This window comes from Neomonachus schauinslandi, chromosome 7, assembly GCF_002201575.2.
Source record: "Neomonachus schauinslandi chromosome 7, ASM220157v2, whole genome shotgun sequence".
Taxonomy (NCBI): Eukaryota; Metazoa; Chordata; class Mammalia; order Carnivora; family Phocidae; genus Neomonachus; species Neomonachus schauinslandi.
The window spans coordinates 46,680,350-46,704,995 of NC_058409.1; the positions used below are offsets into that span (position 1 = coordinate 46,680,350).

Sequence of the window (24,646 nt, forward strand, 5' to 3'; positions counted from 1 at the left end):
CAAAAGGAAAGGAGATAGGAAACTTAATTTTAATTACATATGTTAATTCAAATGTCAGTTACCCTTAAACTATATGTATACATATGTATAGTATATACGTATGTATACATACACACATACACACACGCACACACATATACAAAAACAATGTAATATCCAAGCCCACAATACATGGCATGGAATGACAAACCACTGCAATCTCAAAGGACGTTCAAATAGCATTTAAGCTGAAACAAATAAAAAAGTTGAAGCTAAAATAGAACAGCTGTGACCAGGACCACTCAGAGGTCTTAAATGGCTGATCAAATACCAAACATAATACTTAAAATCCTGACTGTCAGAAAATTAACTTGATGAGTTGAGATGTACAATTATATGAAAATAATGTTGAAAGTTACTGGAAATATGGGAAGGAACAAAATTTTGCCCATGGTTTTTATGCAGCTTTTAGAATTTATATAGTTTTCCCATTTCTTTTGAGTTAAATGTATAAAAATAATTGGCAGAAAGGAGAAAATTTTTTTAAAAATCAAATGTCTTTGTAATACATATCATACATGTAATACATGTCATATTTCTATACTTTCCCATGTCTGGATTTTAAGAAATTAGTTACATAATGATCACATTTTGAAAAGAAGAAACATGAAATTTTAGAAGTCCTAAAATAGGGCGCCTGGGTGCCTCAGTTGGTTAAGCGTCTGCCTTCAGCTCAGGTCATGATCCCAGGGTCCTGGGATGGAGCCCCACCTCAGGCTCCCTGCTCAGCAGGGCAGTCTGCTTCTCTCTCTTCCTCTGCCCTTCCCCCCTGCTTGTGCTTGTGCTCTTTTGCTCTCTCTCGCGCATGCACACATTCTCTCTCTCAAATAAATAAATAACATCTTAAAAAAAATAAAGGTCCTAGAATAAAAACTTCTTTCACTCTAGATTTCTTGTGCTCCTTGTTTGGTAGTCACTGGCCTAAACTGTTTCAAGAGACTACCAGTGAATATCTCCCTTTAAGATTCAAATATCTAGACAGACACTGACTTTGGGAAATGAAAGTTGATAAGGCATTATTGTATTGAAACAAAGATAATGAACACATCTTGCTTTAACCACATTAGGGACATAAATCCTTTATTGTAATTCCTCTGTTGTTACTGCATGTACAGCTTTCCTCTTCAGTTCTAGGAACTTGAGATATATAAATCCATTTGCATACTCTTTTTCCTTATTAATTTCCAATTGGGATAATTAGTTAACCAAGGAGATAATGGTTACCCTGATTTCTCAAACAAGGATGAAATGCCATTCACACATGTTCTGTCTTGCAGTTGTCAAACAGGCAAAAGCCCTACAAAGATCATGATCAACTCGGTATCTTTGTCTTCAGCATCTTTGTCTTTTCTCATGTAATCACTGCCTTTTTTCTTTTTAATTTTTTTAAACATAATCTCTACGCCCAACGTGGGGCTTGAACTCATGACCCTGAGATCAAGAGCTGCATGCTCTACCAACTGAGTCAGCTAGGCGCCCTTAATCATGCTTTTTGCTCAGCCCAGAAATCTTTCTGTTCTTACAGATTATAAAGTGTGACTCACTGACAGCAGGTCCATATTGTTAAATTTAAATTTTTAAAAAGTCATCATTAAGATGAATGGGCTGTAAGCTTGTGCCTCCCTTTACAGTGAGCTGTAACTGCTACATTAATCAACAGAATGAGACTGAAGTCCACCTCTATGCCTGTGCCCAGCACCCAGAAGATAGGATGACTTAGGGTGACAGAACTAAAAACTGGGTCAGCAAATTAAAGCTCTGATATTCCATTACAGAATGTTTCCAAAACATATTAAGAGTCTTTAGACCTTTAGGATAAATATCTGGAAAAGATATGACTGCACACCAATTTACTGTGTTTTACTGAATTTAAGATACCATTATTTAAAGATACCATTATTTTATAGACCATAAAAAAGATAAAAATAATGCTGATTATTATTGTAAGTAACACACTATCAATTGCAAGATGAATCTCAATCTCCAAGATGAAATCTGATAATTTCCAGCATTATGCCAGGATCAATCTACTGAAGTTCCTGCTTTAAAGGAATTAATAACTATTAATTCCTTAACTTATTTATCCATAGGTAAACCTATGGATAAATAAGAATCTTTGCTCGTCAGAGGGATATCGAAATTCTACCCTCCAAAATGCTTTATCCCCCTTTCCTTATATATGAATATGTTTCCAAATATGAATAGCTAAGTGTTTTTCTCTTAAAGAAAATAATTCTCACTTCTTACTCTTACTTACTCAGGTGGGCAGGGCTCAGTGTTGCAGGTTCTTTGATTTTCAGGTGGCTTACTCTCAGGGTCACAGTAATTGTTCTGGACAATAGAGTTGTCATCCAATCTTTTACAGACCACCTCCTGTCTTTGGACACCTTGAGAAAAGGAGGACATCATTAATTGAAGAGTAGTTTACTTTCCAATAAGTTAGGTATGCATAGCTTTCCTCTGGGGAATCAACCTCACTGGATCGCTGCTGTCTTATCTGTTCCAGAAACACTTGACTGCTTCTCTAAAAAGGAGAGAAGTCCTGGTCATTATACTGCAATTTTAGGCAAAATTATTGTTCTTATATTTAGAAACATAACTGTTTTCAAGTTCAGAAAAGAAACTATAGGTAATTTTAAACAATTAGTATTCCCATTTGTATATTCTTCTTCGTGCTTACCTTAAAAAAAAAACAACAAAAAACTTCATCTTCCCAAAATATCATCAGATAAAATGTATGAATATACATTTCAATGCAAAACAATCATTATATATCTATTTAAAAATAAGACAATAGGGACAAATTTATTTTTTGATATTTTGTAGGACAAATTCCATCAATTTAATCTTTGTTAGGAACATATCACATTCACACATTTCATTCTTTTTCTTCCATTTATAGATTTATTTTTCTAAAAGCCCAGAACGTCTAGAATTTAGAGATTGCAGTAGGCCTCTTTTAGACTGCATTGGTCTGTTTGCTTTAACCGAGTTGGCCCCCTGTTGATTACACCACTGTCAAACATATATATATATATTCCTTGAAATAATAACTCAGAAGATTATTACCTCAGTCTTAAAAATTAGTCTGTGTGACCTGTTTGCCACTGCTAAAAAATTCTCATTATGAAATTTGTAAAATTCTATATATATGTTTATTATTTATTGGCAAAGATATCCACCACAACTTGCTCACATTTCACAAAATACAAAGACACACACAAACATACTGTTATTTGTAAACATCCCTGAGTGAGTAGACCTTAAGCCGTCTCATTTTTTCTTTAGTGTCAAGGAATCTAAAGAAGCAAAGCCAGGTATACCAGGGTATCAGAAAAAAAAGTAAAACTAAAAACAATGCTATATGTTTCAGATCATATAGAGGTAGCAGGTTACTCCTGAAGTTGGAAATAAAAGCATAAACTACCCCCCTATTTCCTCACCCCATCTCTATAACCAGGTAAGTTAAATTTTCCAGACAGAGTTATAAAAACAACATTAGCAATATCCAGGAAACCACAGCTTCACACCTAGCTAGCCCCACACAAACCCACAGTTTTACTTTTTTTTTTTCTTCAGCTGCTTTTAATAGTACCCTAAAGAAAAGACTTTAATCTCAAATTAGGGAAATCAATGTGCACTAGGATCATTCAGTAAAGAAAACTGTCATATACCAGTGCTTCCCCCAACGTCCTTTTAAGAGTCATGGATATTCTGGAGGTAGGGGTGCCTCAGACATCATGCTATGCATACTTTTAACTAAAGCAAGATAGGGGAATCTAGGACTCTGATTGAGAAAATTATTAAGTCCTGTAGGCTCCATGGTGGTGGTGAGCAGTTGAAGAAGTTATATTTTACTATTTGCAGTGACCCAAGACTTTTACTAATCTCTTTCAATAAATTTTTAGGTTTTCCTAAATTTAGGGGTCTAAAACATAGCCAACAACTTACTGGCAAAATATTTTAGAATATGTGTTGTATTCATTCCCTCCTAACCCCTAGAATAGGCCAAATCTCAGTTTATGTGACAACAGTTTGGAATTTTTTAACCATTAAACTTTAGATTTTTGAGGGAAGAATGATTCACATCATGCATAGCTGTGATCCATTCACAGATGTTCCACAATATTCATCAGATATCTCTCCATTGTGTCATTCCAGTGGGCAGATAACTAAGTCCATGTGATCCACCTAGACAAAAATCACTACCATTAGTCATAGGATTCAACTACCAATTGCCACAGTGGCTCAGAATATTTATTCACCCAGTTCAATATGTTGTTCCTATCAGGGAGAGCAGGGGATTATTTTTGTAAGTTAACATAGTCATTTTTTAGAAGTCATTCAAATATGATTATACTTGGAGAGGGAGACTCAAACCACCCACTTACACAGAGGACTTACACAACTTTACCCATCTTTGATCATTATATTTAATAATAAAAAAATCTGATTACATTTGCAATAAGGAAGTTGTCATTCAATTTAATAACTTGGTTGTTTTTCAGGAAAGAATAAACATTTTCAGCACTATAAAATGGAACTGATGTTACTTTGCCTCAGTGTCAGAAACATCAGTTGTTTCTACAGGTTAAGACAAAATTCTACTTCTTTTAAATTAACGCTAGAAATGTCATTTGGTTATAATTACATTAGTGTTTTAAAAGTAGCCTTTAATGTAAAAGCAAGGCCTCTGCAATTTGAATCGCAGGTGAGAAATTAGTTACTAGAGGTGAGATTTATATTTGATCCTAAGATAAATTCTAACCATGTATGTATCTTGAAAAACTTAACTACATAACATTTATTGTTGAAAATTTGGAAAGTAAATAAAATCACAAGGAACAAAATAAAAATTATCCATAATCTCATATCTTTGTTCTGGATCTTTATTTTTAAGGCTATTTTGCTTTTTGGTGGGATCCAGTAATTAGTTTAAAATTACATAGTACACAAACTGAACATGCCACTGAAATGTGGTTGACAAGTCATTCATTCATTCATTCATTCACTCATTCAACAGAGAATAGTCACTATAAGGAACTGTGCTTCTTAAGAGACAGATACCAAGTGCTAAGAATTACAAATTGACTTAATTTTGGTCATGCCTTCCAGACTTCTTAAAAACTAGGAATTAGGACATTTTTGGGTTCACTTCAGTTTCATAAAATTTCAGAACACTTATTTTTATGAAGTAAAAATTAAAGTTCTTGAATAAACAGCTGAAATTACTCTATATTTCATGAAGATGCATTTTTCCTTGCATTCATCTTTTATTAATTTTCTTCTAAAATGTTCTATTAGACAGTGTGGTATTTCACACTCAAGAACTGACTATACCAGTAATCTATTCCAAATCTTCTGACAATGCTGATCTATCTCCCTCCAACAGCATAAAAGTCCCCTTCCAACTTTTACCCCCCACACTTGGCAGATTCACAGATTTTTTTTCTTTTTCTTTTTAAATCAGTAGCAACAGGGTAACTCTAAACCAATGCACCTAACTTAGGATGGATTTTGAAACACATACTTTGGCACTAAGGAAAATGCAGCTTTTAGCTTTAGAAAGTAGAAAATACAGATCAAGTAGAAATAATCTAAACTAAGTCAAAAAGAAAAATGATTGAGTTTAGAATCTTTTTATATGATTAAGCCTCTTATATACAGCTTCTTTTAAAGTAATCTGTAAAACAAAATAAATCTTGTAAAGTAATCTGTAAAACATTGCTAAGAAGTTGATTCAAAGCCTGTTGGGAATAATTACATCCAGTTACAAAAAATCACTATGTTTTCAAATCTAAAGACTTACAGTTTATAACTAAAAACATAAAATGTGCACATGGCCAGTCAGAGATGCCTAATCAAAAACAAAATTCTAATAACTTAGTGTCCATGTCCCCTGGAGATATGCAGATGTTCTGCAGAATTTAATTGGTCAAATTTAAAGCCATACTAATTGCATTTTATTCTTAAACATCTGAAGTTACTGGCATGCAAATTCTATACCTGTTTTTTTATTTAATGTAATCCCTCTTCCACAGTTAAAAAAATTAATGGTGTCATATCATGAAATTTAAGTACAAAGATGTCATTACCAATACATATTTACTTAAAACTCTCCAAAATGGGTGGATCCTGTTTAGAGATTTTTAATTTGCTTATCAAAGAATCAAATATGATGATTCTTAACATGGAAACATAACCCTTACTTTTAGTCTCTAAGTTTAAATTTATCAGATCTTATATTTAATATTTAACTTTCAGCCAATAGTTAAAAGTTACAGATGTCCTGTGCGTCTGGGTGGCTCATTCGGTTGAGTGACCGGCTCTTGGTTTCAGCTCAGGTCATGATCTCAGGCTTGTGAGTTCGATCCCCATGACGGGCTCCATGCTCAGCTCGGAATCGGCTTCCCCTCTCCCTCTAACTCTGCCCCTCCCCCCGTTTATGCTCTCTCTCTCTCTCTCTCAAATAAATAATCTTTAAAAGAAAAGTTACAGATGATCTATTTTCCTACCAAAGGTTCTCTTGTCTAGTGAGAGGAAGGAGAACCCAACTTGCATCACTGCTCTAGCTGTATCTCAGGAAATGGCTTTAAGTATTTTGAAAGAACATATACCCCAGGAAAGTTATTACGAAGTCCAGCAAACTGCAAGTTAGTCCAGATGGAATCCTTTATCCACTGTGCTTATTCTAGGAGATGGTGATGGTTCAACTGAAGACCACAGGATCTTCTGCTCAGCAGCCACATTCCTATTTATAAACTCATTTGTAACAACATTTGGCAATATATTGCCTTTCACAGAATAGTTGATCATTTTAAAAGTAGAGAGGAGGGCACTCGATGCACATAAATTACCACCTGAATTTCACTTGAAAGAGTGACATCTGTTAAACCAAGAGTATATGGGGGAGCAGGAGAAAGACCTTCTAGGTCTTTTCAAATCTACTCCTAAGACTCAGGATTCCGGTCTTACACCATTCAGTTGGTAAGTAAGCAGTCTATAACCATATGTGAGTGAGTCAATAATGAAAAGAGAGGTATAAAGAGGGGTATAAATGCATCCTTGGGATTAATGGGCTAAACAACATCTAGGGTAATTTAACCTAGCAGCATAGCACATCAATAATGAAAAGAGAGGTATAAAGAGGGGTATAAATGCATCCTTGGGATTAATGGGCTAAACAACATCTAGGGTAATTTAACCTAGCAGCATAGCACATCACATCTACCCAAGAAACAGTTTTCCGAAGAGGAAATGGGGAGAAAAAAGCCAAAAAGTTAGAGCTTATACTACTAATGTGGTTGGTGGCTAAGACAACAATTTGCTTAACCCCAGCATCTAAAGTAGCTAGCAACCAAGACAACACTCTATAAAACCATAATATGTAGAGCATATAGCTAGCAATATTAATTTAAATCTTCACCGTAGATAGCATCTAAAGAGCAACAAGTGCCCAGGAAAAAAAAAAAAAGTCTCTTTGCTCTGCCTCTCACTGATGGACTCAGCTATTGTGCTGTGTGATTATTGGCCAGACACATGCATTTGCAGGGCAGAGAAAAGTCCATCTGCCTTGGATCTAACAGCTGGCACCCAGTGTACTGATCAGCTCCACCCATACGCTTTCTTCTTCTGCATCGCCTCCTGCTAGTTTTTATCTTTCAAAGGCTTCCTTTCTCTGTCTTTCCCAGAAGACACTTCTGCCCTAAACAAAACTAGATGTTCCAAGGAAACACAGGATTATATACATACATAGCAAAAAAAAAATGTGCAGCTCTAAAATATTGTATTTTTCTACACCAACTGTGTCTAGTGACAGTAAGGTAGGGAGGGGCATACATATACTGCATTTATTTGAAATCATACTATCCCAAGAGGGAATTTTTTCTTTTCTTTTCTTTTTTTAAGATTTTATTTATTTATTCAAGAGCAAGAGAGAGAGAGAGAGACAGTGGTGGGGGGAGGCAGAGGGAGAGGGAGAAAGAGAATCTCAAGCCTCATGTAGGGCTGGATCTCATGACTGGGAGATCGTGACCCACACCAAAACCAAGAGTCAGATACCTAACTGACTGAGCCACACAGGCACCCCTCCTTGGAGGGGTTTTCTACCACTCATTAGATATTAATAGGAATGTCTTCCATGGAAAGTGTCTAACTAAATCAAAGGTTTCCTTTATTTAAAAGACTGTATTTTCAAGTAATTTCTACACCCAATGTGGGGCTCAAACTTATGGCCCCAAGATCAAGAGTCACATGCTCTACCAACTGAGCCAGCCAGGTGCCCAGAAGCTTTTCTTTCTTTCTTTCTTTTTTCTTTTTTAAAAGATTTTACTTATTTATTTGAGAGAGAGAGAGCATGAGCAGGAAGAGGGACAAAGGGAGAGGGAGAGGTGGAAGCAGACTCCCCCCTGAACGAGGAGCCCCACACAGGGCTCAATGCCAGGACCCTGAGATCATGACCTGAGGTGAAGTCATAGGCTTAACTGACTAAACCACCTAGGAGGCCCCGAAGCTTTTCTTCTAATTATATACAACACTTTCTTAGAACCAAAGAGCAAATCTTTCAGATATGAGTTATAAAAAACTGTATAGCTTATTAATTTCCTCAAGTAAAAACAATGGGAATAGTAATATCAGAAAGTCTTATAAAATAGGGATGATTACTGCCATTTAAAAAGGCTTAATTTTTTTCCAAAAGCATTTTAAGCATAATACCTTGTAAAGATGCATAATGTTATGACTGTTAAAAAGCTATTTAGGACAAAATATTTGTGAAGTGAAACAGGACCTGTGACACACAAATCATTAATACAACAGGAATGCACTTAAATTTCGCTTTCAGCCTTACCCAAGTTTTTCAGCAAGTGAACATGTGTGCAGGCCCTGATCATGTTAGGGAAGAATATAATCTCTAAAGCAATAGAAATGAGATGAAACAGGGAGGAAAACAGCACTAGGGGAAATGTCTGGGGTCAGTGGAGACTTCTTGCCTTCAGCTATACATCTTGCCATTAGAGAAAATGCAAGCCACAATATGCAGGAGTAAATAGTAAAAAAATCAGGCTACCACATCAAACATTCATAGGTAAGACTTTGTACAAGAAGTTAGAAAGCTTAAATAATATTGAAAATACACAGGAGAATTCCAAAAACAATTTTAAGTGTACTACATAAGGGAAGCCACGTGCTTAAGTAAAAAGATAAATAGAAACAATTATTATAGACAAATAAATGAGCAAACATAGCCTCCAGAAGTGTGAACCAACCAAGAACATGAGTTTGCCTAGAGCAATTGCTCCTCTCCAGGGCATGCAGTATGAGAACTGAGCCAGTGCCATTGAGGGCTACAGAGACGAGGCTATCCAGAGCTGTGATGTTCACAGGTGCCTTGCTGTGATGCCTGGCACAGCTACACCCATCTATTATAGGGGACTCTTACTTCCCAACATTGAAAATGACCTGAAAGAAGGGGATGTGGGAGAAAGTGAATAGGGGAAAGCCATGGTCAGTGCAATGATAGACCTTGTCTAGTCCTACAAGTATTTTATATTTCAAAGACCAAAGAGAAAATCTGAGAACAGCAAACACAGATGAATGCAAATCTTTATTTTTCTAAACTCAAGTCACTTTTTACAAGGGGCTTGCATTATTAAAAATATCACAGTGATCTATTTTATGTCTAAGTTGGTGTATACAGGAATCAAATGTAAAATGACTCTCATAGTTTCAAACAATAGTACATTGTGTTACTTCAAACAGAAATGATTTTTTTTTTAAAGATTTTATTTATTTATTCATGAGAGACACAGAGAGAGAGAGAGAGGCAGAGGGAGAAGCAGGTTCCCAAGGAGCAGAGAGCCCAATGCAGGACTCGATCCCAGGACCCCGGGATCATGACCTGAGCCGAAGGCAGACGGTTAACCATCTGAGCCACCCAGGCGCCCCAAAAATGATCTTTTATAGGGAATTTTCCTTAAAAACTAACTATATAACTATATTTCTTCAAAGGGAAATAAATGGCAATGAGTAAAGTGCTTTTAGTTATTCAAACTAAAATTTCCATCTGTTATCTTTTATTTAACCTTGAAAGTAACTTTTGGATGGTAAGTCCTAAATCAAAGAGAAGCAAACTTTGTGATAAGATTTGACCTTTTTATGTCTTTCATACTTAATTTCAATCAAGTCTACTTTGAATCTTGAAAAACAACTGGATTTTGTTTTCCTCTCTCTGCTCCATTTTGGGACTCCTCTACTGTGAACTTGTATCAAAGTTAGAGTGTATAAGTCCTTTATAGCTGCAATACATATTACATATTATTATTATGTCTATAAAAGTCAACTCTGAAAACACTTGTTTGTTTGAAGCACATTCTGTTAGTTCACTAATACTGTGAATTGACCAGTTTAGTGATGTTAAAAATGCTAGGTATCTTGGGGTACCAGGCTGGCTCAGTTGGTACAGCATGTGACTCTGGATCCTGGGGTTGTGAGTTCGAGCCCCATGTTGGGTATAGAGTTTACTTAAAAATAAAATCTTTTAAAAAAATATGAGGTATCTTAGAATTAATGAAGAAATGAAAAGGACATCTGCGAAAATGTAAGGCATTTAACCTGTTTTATCTGGTACTATGAGAGCTGTTTTCTTTCAGTCAGGTATTAGTATAAGCCTGAAGATTGTATTATATTTTTTCTAATAATTACTTTTAAAAGACAATTTTAAAATTGTTATAATGGAATTACTGTACTTTTAAGTGCACGTTATCCTTGTGTCACGTCATTTTTGAAAATGAAATATATAACATGAACATATAGTGTTTCCATAGAAACAATGTAGAAATATCCAACTTTTCAAAGAGGCCAAGGCAATCTGCATGACAGATTCATTAAAATAACTTGAAAAGTATGTCATTAATAAATGGAATAGTGTAGGGGCATCTGGGTGGCTCAGTCAGTTATGCATCTGCCTTAGGCTCAGCTCATGATCCCAGGTCCTGGGATCGAGTCCCACCCACATCGGGCTCCCTGCTTAGTGGGAAGCCTGCTTCTCTCTCTCCCTCTCCCCTCCCTCCCCGTTCCTGCTCTCTCTCTCAAATAAATAAATAAGATCTTTCAAAAAATAAAATAAATAGAATAGTGTAGATTATTACATAAACTTGTTAGGTAGCAAACTGCAAAGACAAATTTGCTATCAGTTCTCTTTTAAATATTTAGGGTATTTTTTCTTTTTTCTTTCTTCTTCTTCTTCTTCTTCTTCTTTTTTTTTTTTTTGCTTTAATCACCCACCAATCTTAAACTGAACTAACAGAGATAGAGGAAGGAAACATATTCAGGACACATCAGAAGGAAAACTTAATTACAGATATGAAGGAAAGGTTTACACAGTATTCAAGACCTCTAGTTCCTTAACTGGAAGTACAGAAGAGGCTCTGATTTTAAACTCTGAACATCACCAGGACCCTGATTAAGGAGTTTATATGCATTTTTTCCTTTTATGAAATGAAATTCAACATCTATTGGAAGAAAGGGAGCGGACTAATTTTTATCTACTTTAATGATACTCATTTTACCTTAAATCAAGAGTTCTCAAAATTTCCTGGTTCGTGACACCCTTAATGTCTCAGTAATTTTTTCACAGCCCTGTTAGGCAGAAAAAAAAAAAATCTAAGAGTTTTACTTTTTGAGTAGTTAGGTCCAAACAACTTAGTAATAATTGGTGTGGTAAATGACCAATGTCACTGTGTTTTCATCAAAAATGTACAACCTTCTGCTGTGTCTTTTGTGAGTGTTGCAGTATTCTGGGGCACTGTGTGCAGTTTGAAAATTATGGGCCTATATCAGGAAAATGTAAAATAGTAGTTGGAAACTGTGTAAAGCATCTTAAAAATATTAAAGAATAGGGCGCCTGGGTGGCTCAGTTGGTTAAGCGACTGCCTTCGGCTCAGGTCAAGATCCTGGAGTCCCGGGATCGAGTCCCGCATTGGGCTCCCTGCTCAGTGGGGTGTCTGCTTCTCCCTCTGACCCTCTTCCCTCTCGTGCTCTCTGTCTCTCATTCTCTCTCTCAAATAAATAAATAAAATCTTTAAAAAAAAAAAAAAATATTAAAGAATAGAAACCAGCTCCAATATGTATAAGAATCCAGATGAATCAGGTGATAATCACAAAAAGAGTGAATTAAAAAAATTTATCCTAGCTAGAAAGAAGAAACACATAGAATATCTTTTAAGTTTGTATGCTATTCACACACACACACACACACACACACACACACACACACACACACACGGCTTAAGATGACATCCAAGGGGAAAAAAGAAAAATAAATAAAATAAGCATCTAAATAAGCATGAAACATCCAAGAAAAATTAATTAGGCTATGTAAATGTAAAATAAAAAGTAATGATAAAATTTTAAGTGGTCAAAAACAATTGATCAGAAGCATTCCCGAATAACCCCATAGTATATATACAAAAAATCTGTACTTTGATCTTTAAATAAAATCAAAATTGCCTCTAAAAATAAAGCTGTCTTCTCCCTTCTCCCCCTCAATATAAGTATGGTTTTAGCTTATCTTTTTCTCCCTGAGCTGCCGGCAATATTCAACAGAGATGCCAACGTTTGTCAGCACAAACTTGACAAAAATGAGTTCTTTGGTATGCAATTTTTGTACTTCTACACAAAGATAAAGAAAGAAAACTGTCAGAAAAAAATTTAGAGAAAATAATTAGAGGTGTCAGTAAAGCCAATTGCAGGTCAAAGACTATATTTAGAGCATAAATTTCAAAAGAATACATGTAAAATATTTATGTATTTTTGACTTTTCTTTACATCACAAGTAAAGCACTCTTTTTTAAATTTTATTTTATTTTATTATGTTATGTTAATCACCATACATTACATCATTAGTTTTTGACGTAGTGATCCATGATTCATTGTTTGCGTATAACACCCAGTGCTCCATGCAGTAGGTGCCCTCCTTAATACAAATCACTGGGCTAACCCATCCCCCCACCCCCTAAAAACCTATTTGTTTCTCAGAGTCCACAGTCTCTCATGGTTTGTCTCCCCCAACGATTTCCCCACCTCCATTTCTCCCTTCCTACTATCTTCTTTTTTTAAACACTCTTAAGACTTTCTTTTTAACAGAACAGGTACAAACTTGAATGCAACAGTGCAGTGACTCTCAGTTAACTGGCTTTGGAAAGCTTTGCTTTAAAGCCTATGGGTTGCATCAAATAAGAGGAGGGGTGAGGGAGACTTCAGGTGGAAAGAGAATGGTTAAAATGGTTGGAAATGAGAGCACATCCAGAAAGGCAGGGAAGGAAATTATCATGAATACTGCTACATTTTGCAAAGATTCATTCCCTAATGAAACAAAATCTCCTAAAACAATAGATGACTTTCCCCTAAACCATGTCACAAAGAGAAAAAAGTTATCAGTTTTCACAAATATTGAGTTAAAACAGGAGCCATATGCCTCTGACTTGTGTGTTTCAATTAAACTTGGTTGAGTTTATAACCACTTATTCATTATAACTCCCTAAGTACCACAGAAATTTGAAATTAGAGGGAGGACTTTGGAAAACCTGCTTAGCACAATTTCAAAAGGTCTTAGTCAAAAGGTTGAGAAACAATACTTAACAGTTTCAGTCAGTTTTAAAAGCATTGATCAGATGCTTATAAATGATCCATCAGGTAGAGAGAGCATGTAAATAAACTGAAAAAAGCTTTCTAAAGGCATGTCCAAGGCTGATGGCCACATTAAACAAAATTACAAAATTAACTGGCATTCTATTACATTTTTCATTCCCACCGTTAATGTCCTGTTCTACTCTCCCACCCCAAATACATATAAATAAATCTCATTAATCTTTGCATTAGTTAACTAGTGGCTACTTAATAACAGAAATGTGAGTTAATGCTACCAGTGGCATTTGCATCTGAATGTAAATTACTTGAATACTAAATAAACTTTCCATCAGCCTCAACGGCAGGACTTCTCAACCTTGGCTGCACATTAGAATTACCTAGGGAGTTTTTAAAAATCTGATGCCCAGGCCACACTCTTGACAAATTAAATCAGAACTTCTGGGGGGCGGGCCAATCATCAGAATTGTTCAAAGTTCTCCAGGTGATTCCAATGTACGACCAAAGTTAAGAACCACTGGCTTTAGGTAAAGCATTTGAAAAAATAAAATTTCGAACTAGTGAAGGAGATTTTTTTTTAATGGGGATTTATCATGTTGTTCTATGGAAGTTGCCAACTGGTGGAAAGGCTCTGTTCAACATAAAGGACCATCTTTATTAAGAGAGAATTCTACATTTAAAAAATCACTAGACAATTTCTAAGTCTTGATTTCAGGAAGTTACTTCACTTGGGTTTTATCTACAAAATAGGAATGATAATAGCAATGCCTAGGCTTATGGTGCTGTTGATGATGATCAAATGTAATAGGGTAGCAGAAAATGTTTTATAAACTACAACATTTTATTTATTATTACATAGCTGAGCAGAACCATTTATCATTAAAAAGACTAGCTGTAATGTAGATTACAACTGCAATATGGATTATTACCTAAATGATTTGCCACTTTGTTTTAATAGGCATTTACTTTATGAAATCTAAGTGTCTAGCCCAGTGTTTCTCACTAAGTATGGTTCCTGAGCCACTAGCAACAGCATCACCTGGACACCTTTCAGAAGTGCAAATTTTGGGGGTCTATCCCACACCTACTGAATCCGAAATTGGAGGCAGAACCTAGCAATCTTATTTGAATAAGATATCCAGGTAATTCTGATAAAATCTGAGGACCATACGTCCAACCAAAGCGAGTAAAAAGTGAGTATGTATGACTAATATCAAAGGAAAAATACATAATATTTGTTATTTGAAACTTTAAATGTTGCAGTGCAAAGACACAGTGGCCTAAATTACTACTTTAAAAAAATTCCTAAAGCTTTGTATTCAAAAATAATATAATTCTCTTTACCCAGCTGAGCTTTATCAGTTAACACATTAATCATGAATACAATGGTAGTATATAAATTTGGGAATCAGATAAATCACAGAGCATATAACACTCTGGATAAGGAATAAAGAAACAAAACTCTAGTAGGAGTTAACAGTAGTTCAGAAAAGAGTCAAATTTTAATTCACTGGGCCTGAGCGTCTCTCAGAGGAAGAATCACAACTGTATCTTAAAAATCACATTTATCCTGAAGACAACACCCCACAGCATCTCAATGTTCTTATTCAGGCTAAGGAAGTGTTTCAGCACTTACTCAGAGAAAACCATTACTTAGACTGAATCACCAGCAATATTTCCTGCAGCATGAGATTTGTCATTGGGTCTGCTAAGCAACAGAAAAACAATCTCAAAACTTCTTATCTTAAAAGATATCATAAGAGAAAGCTATCAACATTGCTCCCAAATTCAGTTTGTTATTTGCCACTAATAAAACATATGCAGGAGAGTAATAGGTAAGATCACTGAATAGCCTTGTGAGATTGCAACAGAAAGTTCTTTGAGATCTTTCTTGTTTTCTCTTTTTCTATTTTAAAAAATTTTGGTGTCCTCAAGACACCTAGCATCACCCTGGAAAGATGAGAGTGAAATATCCCAATTAAGAACTGACTTCATCCCTTGGGGCACCTGGGTGGCTCAGTAGTTAAGCATCTGCCTCGGGCTTGGGTCATGATCCCTGGGTCCTGGGATCGAGCCCCATGTGTCAGGCTCCCTGCTCAGCGGGAAGCCTGCTTCTCCCTCTCCCACTCCCCTTGCTTGTGTTCCCACTCCTGCTGTCTCTCTCTCTCTGTCAAATAAATAAATAAAATCTTAAAAAAAAAAAAAAAAGAACTGACTTTATCCCAATTAAAAACTGTCCCACCTCCCAAGAAAATTAACAATTCTCAACCCTTATTTCCTACACTGGAAAAAGCTAGCACAAGTAAATAATTGCCAAAATAATTGATTCCTTTTGCTCATCCACTCATCTCTAAATATTTATTGAGTACCTAGTATATTCCAGATATTGTTCTAGGTGCAAAGTGAATCTAGAGAGGATGCACAGACGTCAGTGAGGAGGGCACAGATTCTATGTCTCCAGGTTTCAGTTTCTCTGTCAACCAAATCATTAGTACTCAAACCTGAGCGAGCATCACAATCACCTGGAGAGCTATTTAAAACAGACTATTGAGGCCCACCCAGAGTTTCTATTCAGTAGATCTGAGAGGGGGCCCCCAAAGTAGCATTTCTAATAAATTCTCAGGTGATGCTGATGCTGCTGGTACAGTGGCCGCACTTTGAGAACCACTTACCAAGCCAGCCAAATGGCAGCTCTTCACACTATCCCAGCCGACTTCCAAGCACTGTACATCTCTCTTCCAAAGAAGGCAATGGCCTCAAGACTGCCTCATGCCTGCTGTCATAATCACACACAACTGAGCAGGATTCCAGTTTCAAGAACTGCCTCAAATATCTACGATCAGTAGGCTCCAGAACAGAGGGAAAAAGTACAAATAACAGAGAAAATTCTCCTTCCAGGGGATTTTCTCCCTCCTTGTTCTTCTTTTTGTTTTATCCCCTACCACAGGAAATCATTTTTGTATTATGATTTCCCAATGCGAGTGTTATAGAAAAGAATAACACTCCTTTAGACTTTTCATATATCTTTAATATAATCACAGCTTTTCTTCTAAATTCAGTTCTCAGGGCCTAACACCACCCTATTTGTCGGACTATCTCCTTTTTGAACAAAAGAATCATAGGGTTAGAAGGAACACTGAGAATTCACTTAATCCCTCCTTGGCCTCAGACAAGACTGTGTCTAAACCATCCCCAAATATAGCAATTTTCAGTACAAAGACGAACAGGCACTAAGAATTTCTCATTCAACATTCTGTCACAGACTTGAAGATACTAATATACTTTCCCTCAGCCTTCTCTTCTCCAAGCTAATCATCCTCAACATTTAGACTTTCCTCATTAGATTTCCTAAACTTTATTTTGACTCTTCCTTAATAACTTTATCCTACCTTATACTTCAGGGCCTGAATTATATATGTACAGTTATCATGAAGACTTTTTTGGGTTTTTTTGGTATGTGAAAGGGATAAGTTAATCTATAGCTTGAACAAAAATGAATTTATTGGAACAAAGAAAGATAAATGTATAAATGCCACTAAAATGTAATACAGTGGCATTCACTTGAACAATTAATTTCAAATATCCTTTATTTTATTAAAATATATAGTAATGCCTTACAGTTTTTAAAACTTTACATTATAAATCACTAGCCATGTCACACATAAAACGGATAGGAATTAGAGATCTTTTAAAATATGTCACAAATTATATATAACCATGTTTCATGACACCTCACACAGGAGAAGACATTATTATTATTATTAATTTGCTTTTTTGATGTTTTATATTGTGTTTACTACTAAAGTTGAAGTTATAGCTAATCAATGATTTATTTCTGAATGAGTCTAAAAATACTGAATATATTATATAATAATCATTTCTGTGAAAATAATTCCTCCTCAAGGAGGAGCCTCAAGAATCAGAGGTGTTTAGAAATTCAATGAGTGCAGGACAAGATAGGGTAAAGGTCTTGTCCAATCATGTGTTTCTGAGCAGTTTAGAAAGGGAAAATAGGCAATACATTGGAAATGGAGTAAAATGGGATGATTCACTTTATTTCTATTTCTCCCGTTCTAAATATCACTATTCAAAATCAATCTTTGCTTTTGGAATGGCGAGGTCCTCTAGCCCAGCCTAGGCCTGGGGGATAGGGTTGCTTCCTTGCCTATTGGGACCAAGGTGTACGGTGGAGGCGATGCATTTAGTCTCCAGAGAGAAGGAAGATGCTGCTTGCACAGCACTTCTACTCACCAGTCCATGCAGCAGCAAGGGTGTTGGCTTTGAAGGAAGCCAACTGTCCTGCTCTCCCAGCCAGAGGTAAAGAATTGCATTGGTGGCCACTAGAGGGAGGAGGATTAGGAATAGAGTAAATTGTGGGGAAAAGGCACCCATGAAAAACGCACATGGGACAACCAACACATCACCAACCACCGCCTAGCAGCTACCTCTCTGAGGGACTATAACGGGGTCAGCATACACCATTAACCCGGAGACCCAGACACCAGGAATTATCGTAGTATCCCAGCATATAGCCCCTTAACTGTGATGGCTGGAGAAGGGAGTTTGAATAGGTTTGTGGGAAACACACAAGCACACAAACACAAACACGCAAGCACACAGACATACATTCTCATCCCCCATTACAAGAAGTTGCATCTGTGCCGTCTGATTCTTGCTCATTTTCTGATTTAAAACTCTTGATGTTCTTTACCAAGAATGTGTTCACGAAAAGCAAACAGCCCACCTTCAAGATAGTCTTGGGAGAAGCACCAGCAGAGACACTCATTGTGCCAAGATGTATTTTACCAACAAATCTGTACAAATTACATGAGGTTAAAAACAAACGGAATATAATATAATTAAAGCAAAGTTTCTTTTGCTAAATTACAGCTTGAAGCAAACCTGCAAGAAATGTTTCCAATTAGCTTCTTTAGCAAACACAAAGCATAGCTCAGAATATGTTTTGCTTTCCATCTGCCCTCTGGGTGGGCTGCCTAGTGGGTGTCTTACCTCCAGCACAAGTAGCTGAGCATTCTGACCAAGGCTGATGATTCCACGTAAAGCCAACTTCATTGTCTCCACTGCCAGTCCGAGTGATGGGAACGTTGAATTTATACCTAATTCCCAAATTCTGTTCCTGAAGCAGAACCTGCCATTGAAAACAACTGGTGAAGATAATTAAAATACAATGAGGCTTCATTCAGATACTTATTATTTCTTTTGAAGAAGAAATGTCATAAAGTAAGTCTTATAGGAAATTGGAGATAACTTGTAGAACACATGCACTTACATTGAATTTTCTCCTTCCATTTTCATGGGTAATTTAGAACCATTTCTCTCAAATGCCTTGTTTGGTTACAAAAATATTATTTGAGCAGGCATTGAAAAGATCAAGCCATATGGAAGGAGCAATATGGCCTTAACCTTACACAAATTTGATACCCTTGGGTAAACCATTTTATGTTCATTAACCTTGATTTCACCACCTGTAAAAGAGAGACAATCAAGCCTGCCCCTCTGTACCTCACAGGACAGATTACAAATGGTAGAAGTTAAGTGGCAAAGACACATTTACCATGACAATGAGATTTTCTGAGGTGGGACCTAGAGCTTCCAAAGATTCTGGTTCATCAGTTGGTCTCTTGTAGTGAAAAGCTGTCCCAGCAACATCAAACTTCCGAGGCCAGTCAATAGTCCAGGCACCATTAATATAGTAATCATCCCCTTCAGATTTCAAAGCTAAAAAAAAAAAAAAATCACAGTCTACCTAAAAATGTGAAACTTTATTTACCACAATGACACTAACCACAGTGGCATATACAATGAACATCCATTCCATTTTCACTTAGAGATGGGATTCTTGACCATTTGCTTAAATACAAATTAACACGGTAATTTTCCATGTGAATGTGGAGAGAGATCTTTATTAAGAGAGAATTCTACATTTAAAAAATCACTTTTATTTTAGATATTAAGTATTTATAATGATATTAATAAAAAGAAATGAAAATTTTACCTGGAGGAATAAACACATGGAACTAGCAAGGGAAATTATAACAAAAGCAATAATTGGGGATGAGAGTGAGAGTAGGGAGCAGACTTTCTTGCCTAAAACTTAAAACGATAATTATATGAATATGAGGTGAAGCGAACTTGTGGTACTGGCACACAGACAGACAGAACAATGGAGCCAAACAGTTAAGAAATAAACCCAAGGCACCTAGTTGACACAGTTGGTTAAGCGTCTGACCTTTGCTTTCAGCTCAGGTCACGATCTCAGGGTCTTGACATTGAGTCCTGCATAGGGCTCCATGCTCAGCGTAGAGTCTGTTTGAGATTCTCTCTCTCTCTCCCTCTGTCCCTCCCCCTGTATGCTCTCTCTCTCAAAATAAATAAATATATAAAATCTTTTAAAAAATTATTAAATTCTATGTTATATGAATTTCACCTCAATAAAAACAAAATTAAAAAAGAGAGAAAGAATAAATGCCAGGTGGATAAATATTTAAATGTATACATAGTTAAATAATAAAATGCTAGAAAGAAAATGTGGAAGAACTTAAAAAAATAATATTAGGGTATGAAAAGGTTTTCTAACATGACAAAGAAACCTCAGAAACGATAAAGAATAAGTTTAATAAATATGCATGCATAAGTTTTTAAACCTCTGTAGGAAAATAAGGTATTAAAAAGTTTTAAAAAGGGTTATTAGCACTACTATACAAAAACTCCCATAAATAAATAAGATGATGATAATTTTGATAATGATGATCAGGATTTGACAATGACAAACATGTTAGCATAATTTTTTGTTAGCATGCTAGCTTCTTCAGAACCTTTATCACTGGGGCACCTGGGTGGCTCATTTGGCTAAGTATCCAACTCTTGATTTCAGCTCAGGTCATGACCTCAGGGTTGTGAGATCAAGCAGCACATAGGGCTCCATGCTGAGCAGAGAGTCTTCTCTCTCTCTCCCTCTCTCTAAAGTAAATACATTTCTGGGCACCTGGGTGGCTCAGTTGTTAAGTGTCTGCCTTCGGCTCAGGTCATGATCCCAGGGTTCTGGGATCGAGTCCCGCATCGGGCTCTCTGCTCGGCAGGAAGCCTGCCTCTCCCTCTCCCACTCCCCCTGCTTGTTTTCCTGCTCTCATTATCTCTCTCTGTCAAATAAATAAATAAAATCTTTAAAAAATAATAATAAAATAAATACATTTTTAAAAAAATCTTTAAAAACCACACACAAAATTTTATCAGGCCAGATGAACAAGCAAAATAAAAACAACCCTCCCCCACCCACCACCAGCAGCTTTGAATTCTCCTTCAATTTTAGCTCTTACTTTCCATTTTCTCAACTACTTAATGAATGGATCCTAACTGGCTTTTGCTGGTACTATAATAAATTCAGAAAAACCCAAAGTATTTAAAAAGGAATGAATAAGGGAGGAAGATGTGGCTTTATGGACAGAGCATTACCAAGGGGAAAAATCTGATGTTAGGATTCTTATTTTTTAGTCTTTTGATGTGGAAAAGAATCCAAAATTATGGCGCAAAAATAAAGAGTTGGGTTTTTTTTTTAAGATTTACTCATTTATTTTAGAAAGAGAGAGAGAGAGAGAAAGAGAATGGGGGTAGGAGCAGAGGGAGAGAACCCCCAAGCAGACTCTCCACTCAGCACGGCACCCCACACAGGGCTTGATCCCATGAGCTATGAGATCATGACCTGAGCTGAAACCAAGAGTTGGACACCCAACTGACTGAGCCACCCAGGTGCCCCAATAAAGAGGTTTTCTTAAATAAAGGAAGGAAGAGCCTGATAATACTAGTGTTCTATCTAAAGAAGCATTCTAGATGTGGTCTTATTTTAAAAAAGATTTAAGTCAAGGGGATATTTCCAAGGGAATAGGAACTCATCCAGATCTCGCTAGGAGTTTCTGAAGAGTCTAAATCTGTCTTAAAGGATCAAACATCAAATAAATAGAATTTCCACTTCTTTCCATGTTGAGATAACTGGTACTGGACTTGCCCTCCAACTGTAAACAACTGGAAAGCTCACAAAACTTTTGAATCAGCTGTTCTTAAACATTGCCCAGAACTGTGATACCTGGAATAAGACAGACAAGGTGAGTGGTAGAGGCACTTTCTGTCAGTGTAAAAGTGGAAGAACCCAAGCAAAGCATGGTTGTCTCACTGAGTTAAAAGAGAGAGATCAGAAATTGAGAAGGCCAAAATAGATGGAATTTGTAGGACCAGAGATCTAGAGTAGAAAGAGGGAATCTGTTGCTGAATAACAATATACATATATGCATAGGATAAAATTCCATAAAGCCAGGCAAAAAAAAAAAAGCAAACAAAAACACTACCAGGGAACAATAAGCTGAAAAATGGCCAGAGCAAGAATTCAGAGTTTCAACCACTAAGACATTCAGTAGAGACCCAAAAAGAATCATGCCTTTTTAGTAGGGTTGAGTAGACTCAAGAGTAAGGGCTACTCTGCACTTACCCAAACAAAGCTCAAAAACAAGTCTCAAAAGATCAAGCTCATCTACAAGTTACTTAACACTCTTTAAAAGAAGAAAACAAAATCCAGACTCAAAAAAAAAGAAAAATTCACAATGTACAATATCAAATAAAAAACTACCACAAATGGAAAGAAACAGGAAAATCTGACCCAAACCAAGAAAAAGACCAAGTAAAAGAAATAGACCCCAAAATGACAGAAATTATGGAATTAGCAAAAAAATATCTTTCAAACAGCTATTATACTATACCCCAGGACTGTAAAGAAAAACAAATATAGTGACAAGAAATTAGGAGATATACATATATATATGGAAGTTCAGAACTATACAAAGAATATATGACAGATAAGTAAATAAGTAAGTAAACAGAAAATAATTTTATTTATTTTTAAATTTTTATAAAATATAATTGACTTTTTAAAACTAAAACAATAACAATGTATTAGGCAGTTTATAACATACAGAGAAATAAAGTGCATTTAAAAAATAGGACAAAGGATGGAAGGAGACAATGGAAATAAACTATTGTAAGGGCCTTGTATTATACAAAAATGGTATAATATTATTTGAAGGTGTACTCTGACAAATTAAAGAAAAATTTTGTAAATGCTAGCACAACCACTAAATAAAACAGAGTATAACTAATAAATAATTAGTACAGATCAAATGAAATACTATAAAACACTTGCTTAATCTAAAAGACAAAAAAGAAAGATAAAAGGGATAAAAAAAATAAAATAGAAAAATAGCAAGATGGTAGACTTAAATTGAAAGATACTAATATTTACATTAAATATAAATGATCCAGACAAGAGGTTGTCAAACTATGGCCACTAACTGTTTTATAAATAAAGTCTTACTGGAATATACTCATTCATTAATGTATTATCTATGTCAGCTTTCACACTACAATAGCAGAAGTGAATAGCTGAGACAGACAGACCGCATGTCTTGTAAAGCTGAAAATATTTACTATGTGGCCCTTTACAGAAAGTTGGTCAACCACCCTGCCCCCCATCTGGTGTTTGCAATTAAAAAAGCAAAGATTGTTGGGCGCCTGGGTGGCTCAGTTGGTTAAGCGACTGCCTTCGGCTCAGGTCATGATCCTGGAGTCCCGGGATCGAGTCCCGCATCGGGCTCCCTGCTCGGCAGGGAGTCTGCTTCTCCCTCTGACCCTCCCCCTCTCATGCTCTCTCTCTCTCTCTCAAATAAATAAAATCTTTAAAAAAAAAAAAAAAGCAAAGATTGTTACACACAATAAAAAATAAAAATCAACCACAGGTGGTCTACAAGAAACATTTTATTTTTTTTATTTTTTTAAGATTTTATTTATTTATTTGACAGAGAGAGAAACAGCAAGAGACCCCCACAAGCAGGGGGAGTGGGAGAGGGAGAAGCAGGCTTCCCGTGGAGCAGGGAGCCCGATGTGGGGCTTGACCCAGGACCCTGGGATCATGACCTGAGCTGAAGGCAGATGTTTAATGACTGAGCCACCCAGGTGCCCTCTACAAGAAACATTTTAAATTCAGAAACACGTACATGTGAAAAGTGTATGGGTGGAAAAAGATCTGCCATGCAAAAACTAATCTGGGAGAAATCTGGTGACTAGGTTACAATCAGACAAAATAGACTTTGGGTCAAAGATTATTATCCGGGATAAAGAGGAATATTTGATAATAATAAAATGTTCAATATATCAGGAAGATATAACAATCTTTTCTTTTTTTTTGAGAGAGAGAGAGAGAGCATGCAGAGGGGGAAGGGCAGAGGGAAAGAGAGAATCGTAAGCTGGCTCCATGTCCAGTGCAGAGCCTGACGCAAGACTCTATCTCACGACCCTGAGATCACGACCTGAGCCGAAATCAAGAGTCAGATGCTCAACTGAATGAGCCATCCAGGAACCCCAAGAAGATATAACAATCTTAAATGTCTATACACTTAGTAATAATGTTGCAAAATAAATGAAGCAAAACCTTACAAATTAATGGGAGAAATAAGCACATTCACAATTCTAGTTGGAGATTTCAACATGATTCTATAACTGCTTAAACAAGAAGGCAGAAAATAAGTAAGACTATAGAAGACTTCAACAAAACTATTGACTGGTTTAATCTAATTGACATTTATGGAATGGTAAACCCCATAACACCGGAATATACATTCTTTTCAAGTGCACACTGAATATCACTAAGATAGACCATATGCTGGACCATAAAACAAATCTCAATAAAAGAATGAAAATCATACGAAGTATGTTTTCTCTTCATAAAACAATTAAAGTAGAAATCGATAATAAAAAAGATCTGGGAAATCCCCAAATATTCAGAAATTAAATAATACCTCCTAAGCCATGAGTCACAATGTAAATAAGAAGATATTATTTGGTAATGAATATACAATGTATCAAAATATATGGGATGACGTTAAAGCAGTGCTTAGTGGGA

General features: G+C 36.1%; 1 protein-coding gene across 1 annotated transcript in view; it reads right to left on the minus strand.

The window, feature by feature from the left end:
* ADAMTS6 (ADAM metallopeptidase with thrombospondin type 1 motif 6) overlaps positions 1-24,646 on the minus strand; it is a 306,464-nt gene that overhangs the window by 32,482 nt on the left and 249,336 nt on the right. The window contains exons 18-20 of the mRNA XM_021702211.1: positions 19,259-19,422; positions 18,694-18,832; positions 2,297-2,426 (exon numbers count right to left, since the gene is read on the minus strand). Coding sequence (XP_021557886.1) covers positions 2,297-2,426; positions 18,694-18,832; positions 19,259-19,422 — 433 coding nt within the window. The remainder of the gene's footprint in view (positions 1-2,296; positions 2,427-18,693; positions 18,833-19,258; positions 19,423-24,646) is intronic.